General features: G+C 43.6%; 2 protein-coding genes across 3 annotated transcripts in view; one reads left to right on the top strand and one right to left on the bottom strand.

Annotated features, from left to right (window-relative positions):
• efhc1 (EF-hand domain (C-terminal) containing 1) overlaps positions 1-3587 on the top strand; it is a gene marked incomplete at both ends in the record, with an annotated part of 4076 nt that extends 489 nt beyond the window's left edge. The window contains 7 exons of the mRNA XM_084560376.1: positions 39-226; positions 1947-2133; positions 2234-2460; positions 2559-2696; positions 2945-3158; positions 3260-3412; positions 3562-3587. Coding sequence (XP_084416502.1) covers positions 39-226; positions 1947-2133; positions 2234-2460; positions 2559-2696; positions 2945-3158; positions 3260-3412; positions 3562-3587 — 1133 coding nt within the window. The remainder of the gene's footprint in view (positions 1-38; positions 227-1946; positions 2134-2233; positions 2461-2558; positions 2697-2944; positions 3159-3259; positions 3413-3561) is intronic.
• A 613-nt stretch (positions 3588-4200) lies between these two features.
• On the bottom strand, positions 4201-11493 carry tram2 (translocation associated membrane protein 2). Of its 2 annotated transcripts, none has more exons than XM_084560750.1 (11): positions 11305-11493; positions 9233-9296; positions 8869-8978; positions 8144-8260; positions 7939-7997; positions 6602-6686; positions 6352-6422; positions 6062-6166; positions 5803-5946; positions 5133-5290; positions 4201-5042 (listed from the first exon to the last, which is right to left on the bottom strand). In XM_084560750.1, exons 1-11 carry the CDS (start codon positions 11422-11424, stop codon positions 4966-4968), a joined length of 1110 nt encoding a protein of 369 aa, XP_084416876.1. In that variant the 5' UTR covers positions 11425-11493; the 3' UTR covers positions 4201-4965. The 2 variants fall into 2 exon arrangements, with proteins under 2 accessions (XP_084416876.1, XP_084416877.1); XM_084560751.1 differs by lacking the exon at positions 11305-11493 and adding an exon at positions 11078-11247.
• Between the last annotated feature and the right edge of the window lie 6 nt (positions 11494-11499).

An 11499-nucleotide genomic window follows, 5' to 3' on the forward strand; every position in this document is an offset into this window, starting at 1 on the left:
TCTCTTTGCACGTCTGACACCGACATATGAAAATGCAGCTGGGAGAATATACGCTGTGTGTTATTTCGCGTTACAGGAATTCATGGAAAGTGAGGGCGTGATCGTGAATGACCCTGAGCCAGAGCCAGTGGATCCTTACAGCAAACGTCGCACAATCCCTCAGCCTTCCTTCACTACACCCTCCAGTTTCGACAGCATGTACCAGTTTCTCACCATGGACCGCAAGGTAAATGGAAATTCCTCCTCACCGAACTCAGTTGGCGACCATTATATACCCATTCCTGAACACCTAGACGTAGACAACAAAGATCTCCTGAAGGAAGTATTTAGAAAAATGATTAAATTTTATTTTCAATTCAATTTTATTTATATAGCGTCAATAACAATACAGATCGTCTCAAGACGCTTTACAAAAACCCGGCCTGAAACCCCCAGAGCAAGCCTGAAGGCGACGGTGGCAAGGAAAAACTCCCTTTTAACAGGAAGAAACCTTGAGCAGAACCCAGCTCATATGGAGGGACCCATCTGCCTAAGGCCAGCCGGGTACAGACAGAAGAAAGAGAGAAGAGAACAGCAAAGAGAGAAGAGAAGAGAACAGCAAGATAAACATACATCTGTCATAGATACACATATCTGACTAAAGTGTACATGTGGAATCTTATGATACAAACTGATGATGTTACATGACAGTTTGAAAATGTAAGAGGAATCACAGGCAGGTTGGAGAATTGTTCATTCAGGTAGGAGTGGATAACTGCAGGATTCCATGAAGACTGGGCAGGCTGATGAGACCACGACAACAGATGTAGTATAGAGCTCCACAGGAAACACACCACTCCAGGCCAGAGATACTCACAAGAAGAGGGGGGGAAGGGGGGGGAAGGGGGGGGAAGGGGGGGGGGGAAGGGGGGGGGGGGAAGGGGGGGTGGGACACACAGCAGTAAACATCCTATATAGTAATAGCACAGAATTGCATGACTAGTAGTATATAGGAAATTAGAGGGCAAGAGCTCTGTGCCAGAGAAAAGAAAGTGGAGGATGTGAGAGAGGAGAGAGAAGAAAGAAGGAGGACATGTGTTTGGTGCATCGTCCCCCAGCAGCCTAGGCCTATAGCAGCATAACTAAGGGATGGTTCAGTCCAGCCCTAACTATAAGCTTGATCAAAAAGTAAAGTCTTAAGCCTGACCTTAAAAATAGAGAGAGTGTCTGCTTCCCGAACCCAAACTGGGAGCTGGTTCCACAGGAGAGGAGCCTGATAGCTGAAAGCTCTACCTCCCATTCTACTTTTTGAAATTCTAGGAACCACAAGTAGGCCTGCACTTTCAGACCGAAGTGACCTGTTGGGATGATATGGTACAATGAGGTCTGCTTGTCTAGTTTTTAAATAGCTGTCATGATGTTAGATTGTCACTTTACGCAAGAATAAAAAAGCTTTTTCAAACCACTTTCAAAACAGACAGTGGCAACAACTTACCAGACTCAACCAGCCTATGTTCACTTTTAAGAAGAAAAGCCTTTAAACAACTTTAATCTTAAAACATATTTAAAAATGACAACTGAAAGTTTAAAACAATTTGGAGTGATGTTCTGCCGTAATATTTTCTTTATCAAAGTCAAAAGTGCTTCACTCCCACATCTTCCTTTCATACTGATACAGCATAGTTCATCATCTGAAAGTGGATATTTCATCAGAAATCTCTGCCTGTGACGCTGTCCTCCAAATCTAGTCATATTTCTCATGTCTGTTTATCTCCAGTTTGGCTAAATCAATGTAATCCTCTTACGTGTACACACTTCAAAAATCAAAACCAATTAATGCTTTCTGTTTTTAAGATGCTGTTAAATATTCTCATCAAGTGTTTGTGCTCTGAGACTTTGTATCTGGCATAATTGTTCCTCTTTTAGGCTGGTTTTAACTCTTTTTTTTTTTCTTTTTTCTCCACCAGGTGCTTCATTTCTTGGCCCTGTGGGATGATACTGACGCTCCGCACGGTGAGATCAGGCCTGTGGCCATCCACTATTACCTGGCGGACGACACAGTGGAGGTCAGAGAGCTCCACAAACCCAACAGTGGTCGTGATCCGTTCCCCATTCTGATGCGGCGACAGAGGCTACCCAAGAAAATCAAATCGGGTAAAATGCAAAGCCGTATCGCCTAATTCCTGTGAACAAAGCCGAAAGAAAACACTTATTATTTATTATTATTTAATTGCTACTTTCCGTTACTTTCCAGTGACTTTCCCCAGCTGTGTTATGGAGATCTCAAAAGAAGAGGTAGATGAGTATTACTCCCCCAAAGACTTCCAGTTGGGTCAAAAAATTACGCTACTTGGCCGTCACTTCCTGCTGTATGACTGCGATGGCTTCACTAAAGAATATTTCCAGAAGAACCTCCCGGACATGGAGATGAAACCCATAGAGGTACCAAAGAAGGCTGACACGCGTCAGGACAGGAAGATGGTGAGAAGCTGAACTTTGTGTGTGTGAACAAACTGTTGGAACATTATTATAGTTACTCATCAAGCTCCCTCTCTGCTCCACGCCGTCCTCATCTACAGGAGATTCCTCCCTACAATGGTTTTGGTTCACTCGAAGACTCTCTCCAGAACTGCTTGTCTCTGATTCCTGCGCCTCCTAAGACAAAGGCAAAGATGCTAGAGAAGGACGACAAATTTTTGCGTTACAGTGCCGTGCTGGTGAGACACCGCTGACCGTGTTTGTGCCGTCTGTTCAAATCAAAACCCCCTGAATGACTGTGTGTCTATTTTACGTAGCTGCATCAGATCATTCTGTGGTAAAAATTCCAGATTTGAGCCACTGTACAAAATTATTTTAAACAGAAATGTTTGAGGATGGCTGCTTGTAGACCAAACCAAATTCAAAGCTTTACACAACAAAAAAAAAACATTTTAATTTCACTCCTTTGTGGTACGTTACATCCTAGGACTCCCAGAATCCCGAAGACGAAGGCAGACGTTTCATACTGTCCTACGTCCTGTCCAATGACATGATCAGCATTTTTGAAAGGTCCTCTCGCAACTCTGGCATCATCGGCGGCAAATTCTTGGAAAAGACCCGTGTCCCCAAGCCGGGCTGCACTGTTGAAAACCCAGAGTTCTACTCACCTGCAGACTTTGCTATTGGAGCCACTGTGGAAGGTAACATAATCAGTTTGACTGCCTAATATTCACTCCAAAATGACAGCCCCTTTTCTCCAAAATAAACTTTTTAACTTCTCATATGTTTTGTTTTTTTTCAGTTTTCGGCCACCGCTTTGTGTTGACCGATGCCGACCGCCACGTGCTTACATACCTGGAGTCCAACTCGAGCCGGATCCCTTCTCAGACGCTGGATTCTTTGCGACAGAAGCTGGGCGTCGGGACGGCAAATAACCAGTCAGCTGATGAAAAAGGTAAAAACTTAAACCAGGCATTCAGCAAAACATTTCAAACTCACACGCTAGAATTCAGTTACCCCTTTCTTCCAGTAGGTGTCACTTTAAGAAAAAGAATGGCACATACAAATGCAGTTGACACCCATACGTTTGTCTTTCCTTATCAGGTGAAGTAGCAGAAGCGTCTTCATGACTGTTACGCTCCTCTGCACCTCCAGTGGCCGCGCAAGTGTCTTTGACTCGCGCTCTATCACCTCAACCAGCCACACCTGAAAAGACTGAATTAAGGGCCTTGTTGAATGGAGAGGCCTAGGAGGATCACTTCAGCTGCAGAAGCTCTTTGTTTTCTTTTGAATCAAATAAACCCATATATTTGTAACTGTCGAGAAGAAATCCTGGAATTTTAAGCATCGCTCCCTCTGCACGAAATCCAGAGTGAATCAAAGACATTGCAAAATATCTCTTGACATAATAAACATTAGACTTTCTGCATCATATGTGAAGTATTTGGTGAGATCTGATTTATTTATTTAAAGATAAATTATAAATTACAACTACCCTTTGAGGTTGGCTGATATCAAAATACCCTTTTTGTATTGTGCATATGCAAGTGTCTCTGTCTGAAACACATTTTTATCTCAAAACGGTCCCCAAACAGGAGCTCAGGTGTTGATTTGAAACGGTAATTCTATCATGCTAACCTTAAGCTAACAATAGCGCCGCCCTTTCTCGAGTCTCTGCCCGCTTCCATTCAAATTGGCCCCCGCTGCCGTTTATAGATTTGTTTCAGTTTTCAGACTGGTGTGCCAGCAAGTCTCATGTTGCTGCAGGGCACAGAAAAATGCAAAGTTGTTCTCAGTACCTGAAAGGTTTGTGGGGGTTTTTTTCCTGACAGAACAGGTGCGTACAATGAAAAACCGCCAATTCCACGGCTCATTTCTGAAAATTGCATAATTTTAATAAAGTAATTAACAAAAGGGAAAAAAAAACAAACATGGAATGGCATGCTGTAATATCCGACATACTTGACGTACGTCTCTTAAGTGACCAGTGACAAATGTACAATTATAGACAGTAAGTTCATATCATACCATATCATCAGTAACGCATTTCTGCTCCAGTGGACCAGAATGGAAAACAAGCAAAGCCAGCTCAATGGCAAGAGCTGCGAGATCTGACAACACTACAACCAAATACAGTACTTATGTATGAGGATATGAATCGCATTCAACAGGGACGCGCGCGTCAAATGTGCCGCGCGCTGGGGTCACTTTTTAAATCACTCTGCATACAATGGTGTGCCTTTTATGGCAGGCTACGTGGATGTATAAAAAAAAAAAATACTGATATGATGAGAAGAGTAAATGTCTGTTGGGCTTGAGGGGTTTCCATGGATTTCATTTTCCAGCATTCAAGCCTAAGTCTGTAGCGACTGAGTCCCTGTGACGTCTCAGGACATTCTCAGCCAGAAGCTTGGAGGCCGGTGGCCGCGGGCTTCACTGTTGTGCTGATGCGGAACCATAGCCAGGGCTAAGGCCACTGTTCGGGCCAGTCAGTGTGTGTTCGTTATCTTAGGGCGACTTGAGTTTTTTCATCCGAGGCGAGGTTCCATTCTCGGCTTTGAGAACGCCGTTTTCATGGTGACCAACTGGCACGGGGAGAGACGAGAACGAGAAGTCAGACATAAGAGAACTACTTAGCAGGTGACGTCGGCGAATCGTGAAGTCTTTAAACTCACGTGAGTCTCTCTTTAGCGCCCGCAGCGGTTGTTTTGCGGCGGTCTTCTTGCGAACGGCCTGTTCGAGCCTGAACTCCCTCCAGCGCCTCAGCTGGAAGCGGATGAACTTCCAGAGCAGCCAAGATTGGGTGAAGCACACCAGCAGTAGAACGGTCATCCTGAGGGGGGCACCAAGGCAAGAAGATTAGTGACACTGAGTGTTTTAGAAAATTTATGTTGACATTATGCATCAAATAAGATTAAGATGATGGATTCAAAAAAGGTTTACCGTAATATACATAATATACAAGAAAAGATCTATATATTTTCTTGTATATTATGTATATTACGGTAAAATATGGTATATATGATGAGTTAAAATCTTATTCGGAGATATCCTTAATTCATTATTCTGAAATGTCACATTATAACAAGTCCAGCGTGTTTTTACATTGAAATTGGAATGCATTTTTCTCTGACAAGTCCTTCGTGCCTAAATCCACCAGGAATCTGTTATAAAACAATAAAACACAAAGCAAAATGACCACTCTTTATGAGCGCACAGTGTAATTAGACTCTGTAGTTGTTACAGCAGCTGTAAAAAAAAGGGTGGCAGCACCGGAAAATGAATCATTATCCACAGATGTTGGACGTTGCTCAAAGCTGCTCGATGACCAGGCCAGGCCCTCACCTTATCAGTACAGTGTTGAAGTTGCCCATCTCCAGATCCAGGCCCTGGTTCTCAGAACGGCCCAGGCCGAAGCCCACGGAGAGGAACATCAGGGTCAGCGTGGCCATGCGCGTGAACACGAAGCTGACCGCCCACAGGTCAAACCTGAGAAAGAACACGCGGTAAAAAGCTGTGGTCAGTAAAAAAGAGACGATCATCAAACCAAACAAGGCCGTCACAACTAAAACAATCAACTTTATTTAAAGACGAGATCTCTTACATTTTCTGATGGCTCTCGTCAGTGAAGTACAAGAGTCTGGCGATGTGGAAGCCCAGCTCTGACACATACTGGAGGAAGAGGAGTACCAGCCCCACGCGACTCAAACTGCAGCAAAGAAGAGACGGCGCGAGGTGACAAAACAATAAAAGCAATTGCAGCGTGTTACATAACAGAAAGCAAAGCAACTCAGGTGAGACGTGCAGCCTTTCAATCCATTTTTTCCATTCTCCTCTCGCTTTGAAGCCTCTAGGATTCATTGCTTATCAAACGGTCCTCTGCTGGATGCTTACTTTAACAAATAGGCCGCAGAGATGTGCAGCAGATACAGGCAGATGTACTGGAGCTGACGAGAAATCTCCTCCTGAAAAACAAACGGCAGTTGTTATTTTTTTTTGGCCAAAGCGTTTGTTCTTTCTCACCCTAGCCTAACGCGAGCGCAGGATAGAGGCAAGGCCCTGAAATTACACACAGAAATATATAAACAGAGCTTATCTAGTTACGCTCCAGACCTCCTCCGGTTCCCAGGGCCTCGCTACTGACCTTGCGTACTTTCTGGAAGTAGAGCTCCGGCAAGGCGTGGAGCCAGTAGGCCATCTGAGTGAGGTAGAAAAACTTCACCTGAAACCTAGAACCAGAAGGTGAGATGAAAAGAGGAGCAATAAAAAAAAAAAAATTCTTAAGTCATAGCCACGTTTCCTCCGACTGAACATTTTTTTCCCCAAACTAAGGATGTAGCTGTGTTAATCTTTGTTACGCAAGATATTCTTGATCCCCCTCTGCTGTGTTTACATAAATGTTTCTGAAACTGAAGTATAATCTGGAGTATTACCACCACAAATAGCTCACTCTTGGTAGCAGTAGGAAAGGTTCGTCAGTGTTCTAGTTTCTTTGTCTTCCGATTATCTGGTTCTTCTGGTAAACCAGAAGGACCAGAAGGTGTCAGAAGGTGACTTCGATACGTACCACCACCTGAACACTGACCTAGCACACCTCCTTCCCCTTCTTCCTACTCAATAATCCATGTCCACGGACCTGTCTCTAGTACTTCTCCCTTCTTGGACCACTGCAGTCCAGGAACACCCCCACAAGAGCTGCAGTTCTGGAGATGTTCTGACCCAGTCGTCTAGACGTCACAGTTTCGTCCCTGTCAAAAGTTTCTCAAATTCTTCCACTTGAATTTGATTTATTCCACCTTTGTTCAACCTGCTTCAACCTGCTGTCTCATATATCCACCCACAGACGGGAGGTATAAAAGCCAGACAATCCGTTGTAGTCACTTCACCTGGCAGTGATGATAATGTCATGGCTGATCTGTGTGTATTACGCAGCAAGTGAACAACTGTCCTCAAAGTTTGTGTTTCAGAAGCAGGACTTGGACCAGAGGCTGAATTGTGATGGCTGGACGACCGGGTCGGTGTTCATGGTCTGCAGCGGTTTGTAGCTCAACCATGTGTGGCCAAAGCTCAATGATGCACACGGGGGAGTGGGAGGCTGGGCCTTGAAATGTAGCTCAAACAGTTGAATGTGCTGGTTCTGTGAGACGGGTGACTGGACCATAGAGCAATGGGAGAAGATGGCCTGGACACGTGTATTACAGAGGAACAGCATGAGTTGCCGCTGGCTTAGGCGTGTGCTTGGTCTGCAACAATGTTCAGGTGGTTTTACGTGTCAAAGTATGTTCCAGATAAATACCAGGATCCAGTTTTCCCCCGGAAAAACGATGCATCACAATGAGGCCATCAGTGCTAATCGCTTAACCAGATGGCGGTTCTAATGTTGTGGCTGATCGGTGTATAAATGTATTTCTCACTATTTGCTTTCGGTTTTTAGACTCAATATTTAATCAAGACAACTAATGTCAACTATATGTGCCGTACCTTAGATGCACATGGGGGTAGTTCTCCCAGAGGCTGCTGGGATGCAGCAGATATCCTTCCTGTGTTAAGAAATGAAAACACTTAAAACACTCCGACACTGGCATTCACGCGCCTGCGCCCGTGTTAAAAAAATGCACGTGGCATTTCCTTAACGAGGAAGCTGCCACTTTTTTGGCCACGGTGTTGCAGCTAAAATCTCACTCACAGTTATGAGGACGTAGAAACTCCACACGCTGGACACCAAGTGGAACACGCACAGCTGACCCGACTCGTTAAACTTGGTGTTCTTGCTCTTGGAGAGGTGAAGACGCCGGTTCACTTTCTGCAACAATGCACAAAAAAACAGATCGTGTGAGCGAGGCTGGAACCTGTAATAACGCGTGGCGTGCGGACTCATTGTCCCCGCGCACGCGAGGAGGTGTCACTGTCATACAAATAAGTGGGACGAGAAAAGACAGCGGGCGCTATTTATGGCCGCTGAACGAGAATTCCTTTCAAGACACTTCGGAATCCGTGGCGATGGCGCTCAAAATAAAACCGGCCCATTTTTTTTTTTTTTAAAAAACAGGCCACATGGGATTGTGGATGAATCAAACACCACTCTGTTTTCTTGTCACTACTTCACAGAGCACTGACTCATTGTTCAGTTTTTTGTGTTTGAAACTCTCCTGCTAAGTTTAATAAAGGCCATGAAGTGAAACAGCTCATATCCTGGTTTCAGTACACAGCATGTCACCATATTAATAGCATACTTACAGTTAATCATTGCACCTGCTGGTTCCCATAACTAAGAGCTCATTTATTGAAAACAACTACGTAATTCGACACCAAGTGTGAAATGGATGCACTTTCGTTCATCTGAAGGGATCGCTCCGTAATCTGGAGCCCGTGCAAAAACAGCAAAACAGCTGCCGAGCGTGAGCCGCTTACATCCAGGAGGTACTCCTGCACGACCGCGTGGAGGATGATGGCGATGAAGAAGTAGAACAGGATGGTGGCGGAGTCCTTCCATCCGTAATGGTAGAACGTCACCTCTCCCTCTAAGCACACACACACACACACACAGGGGAGGGAAAAACACAGAGAAGCGTGTTTGTGATTGAAGGTGTGTTACACATCCTGGAACAACAATGCAGCGGCCGTCACGCAATATCACACCGTGAGGGAACAGCAGAAGTGAAACTGTGCAAATATTTCAGCCGTACCAGACAAATATGAGTAGGCAGATAGCTGAAATCAGTATTCTGTAATAAAAAAAAAGTAGTCTGTATTTAATTTAACTTGCACTTCATACCTGGTGATAGCGTGGTGACGTTGTACTGAGGCTGTATGAACAGTATGGCCGTCTTGGCTGTCGCCTGGAAATTAGACAGGAGTTTATTAGCAACATGAACCAGTCTGAATGCAAGAAGCTAGTCTTTCATCACCTCTATATATAGCTGAATTAAAAAAAATGAAAAGAATAAACCTATATAAGAATAAACACTCTCATAAATGTCATTCTGCAGGTACTTCTTCTAGCTGGGAACTGAATCCCTAAAGCCTTGCTGCTGGTAAACCTATCCGGTGTGATGAGATGCATCTCTTCCAAGCGTATGTAAGTGATAACAGAGGTTCCCAAACCATTTTACACCTAGCATCCCCACAAAGAAAGGGATTAGATCAGTGTTTCCCCAATATTCTCAATATTGGGAACTTTCAAAATAAAAAGCGGCATCTACCTGTAACCGCTCGTCACACGTTGAATAATGTACGGTAATGGATGATATTTCATGCCTCATATTGTTTCATTTATGTGATGATGAGCAAAACAATCATCACTTATTATTATTATTATTATTTTGCAACTAAACAATTGCAAAATCAGAATTCACAAAACCCACTTTTATATTGTCAGATTGCCTGATTTGGTTAAAAGACTTTCATTATATATGTAAAGAAAACAGTGAAACAGAGTTAATCTTCACATTTAAAAAGATTAAAGCAGAAATAATTGTCTTTTAAAGGAAACTAAAAAATTGTCAAAGGTGTTGTCTGACACCTAACTGATTCATCGACACATGCTTTTTTTAAAAAAAAACAACTGCAAAGATCACAGAAATGTGCAAAATAAATGGATAAAAACAAGAGTCTGGAGTTAGACTTGTTAAAATCCCAGCTGAACAAATGTGATTTTGCACAAAATGAACTTAAACCAGCACAGCTGACATGTCCTGAGGGACCCCGTTGGCCCCGTGGCACCAGTTTTGGGCACAACAAGACACCAGTTATTCACCGTCATCATTTTTTTCCGAAACGACTAAATAATATAAAAAATAAAAAAATAAATGAAGGAAATCCCCTACTTATTTTCTACTCGACCAGCTGTGTAGCTAATCACAACCAGGGTTCCGGATTGAAACTTCTCTAAAGTAGGCCAGGCGAGTGGACATGGAAGTGTTTTTGTGTGTAGCAAATAGATCTTTTAATGAAATCATTCACTGTGAGTGTCAGCGGGGAAAATCTCTTCAAATCAAAGTGCCTTTAGTGCAGCTGAGCCAACGGTGGCCAGCAGCAGAAGCAGCAGCAGCAGCAGCAGAAGCAGCGGCTCAAAGATTGAGACGTGGCAGTTAACGACCAGCGTCAAGCCCGCGACGTAAAGCTCCCCCACTTCCGTTTTAGACTTTCAAAATAAAACTCTCTGCCGGCGGTCGCGCGTTTACGCCTCATACAAAAAAGCAGTGTGACGCTTTTATTTTGAACGCTTTGCTTCCTGTCTGCTTTGGCCGTTTGCTGTAGAAAACAAAAATTTGGCATCGAAAATCTTGCAGGGGGCTATCTTTCCTGGAAACTACTGGACACTGTTATAAGAGGGTGAAAAATAAATCAAAACAAAAAAAATAAATAATTAACATTATGTAGTGTTTTTTTTAAGTGGTAGCCACTTCCGCTTAAAGCAACAGAAGAGTGTTTCAGGTGTATCCAGACTTTTTGAAACTCTTCACTTTTGAGAACGAGAAACTTTTAAAAGAAATAAAGCAGCCCTGATTTAAAAGTTGCAGTTAGCGCTCCGTTGAATTAAGCACTTAAGTCTCAAGTTGGTTATTTTGACTGCGAGAAGAGCAACATTCATTGTTCAGAGAAAAAAAGTGGCACAAACTCCAGCAAAGCAGCGTCCACACATCCGCGAACCGATCGCAGCCGATAATCGTCTCAGATGCAGCCGAACGAGCGAACGCTTCGGCCGGATAAGAGTTTCGCGTTACATCTTTTTAATGTGCAGCGGGCATGCCATCTTAAAACAGCTGAGCGAGGAGACGAGGGAAGAAGGAGAGAGAGAGGGAGAGAGAGAAGGAGAAAAAAAAAAGGAATCAGAGTTCATCTCACCTCAAACATCAATCCAATCAAAATGAAAATCACCAAACCGAAGACGATGTCGGCATGGTTTTGAATTAGGAACTCCTGGCTGAAGAACGGGTAACTCTTGTTCCTTCGGCGAAATGCCATGTCAACCCAATGGAGATTTCCCTGCTATTTTATAAATACTGAATTTTTCTGACTACGAAGTTCAGGAGTTAACTT

The sequence above is a fragment of the Chelon labrosus genome (genome assembly GCF_963514085.1).
Source record: "Chelon labrosus genome assembly, chromosome: 14".
Lineage (NCBI taxonomy): Eukaryota > Metazoa > Chordata > Actinopteri > Mugiliformes > Mugilidae > Chelon > Chelon labrosus.

What these genes read in the sequence shown, in the direction of transcription:
- tram2 (XM_084560750.1), bottom strand. Translation starts at nt 11,424, where the DNA reads ATGGCATTTCGCCGAAGGAACAAGAGTTACCCGTTCTTCAGCCAGGAG. An exon ending in GTTTCTACGTCCTCATAACT is followed by an intron (nt 7,998 to 8,143) that starts GTGAGTGAGATT and finishes TTCTTAACACAG; the next exon opens with GAAGGATATCTGCTGCATCC. An exon ending in GGCGCTAAAGAGAGACTCAC is followed by an intron (nt 5,043 to 5,132) that starts GTGAGTTTAAAG and finishes TCCCCGTGCCAG; the next exon opens with TTGGTCACCATGAAAACGGC.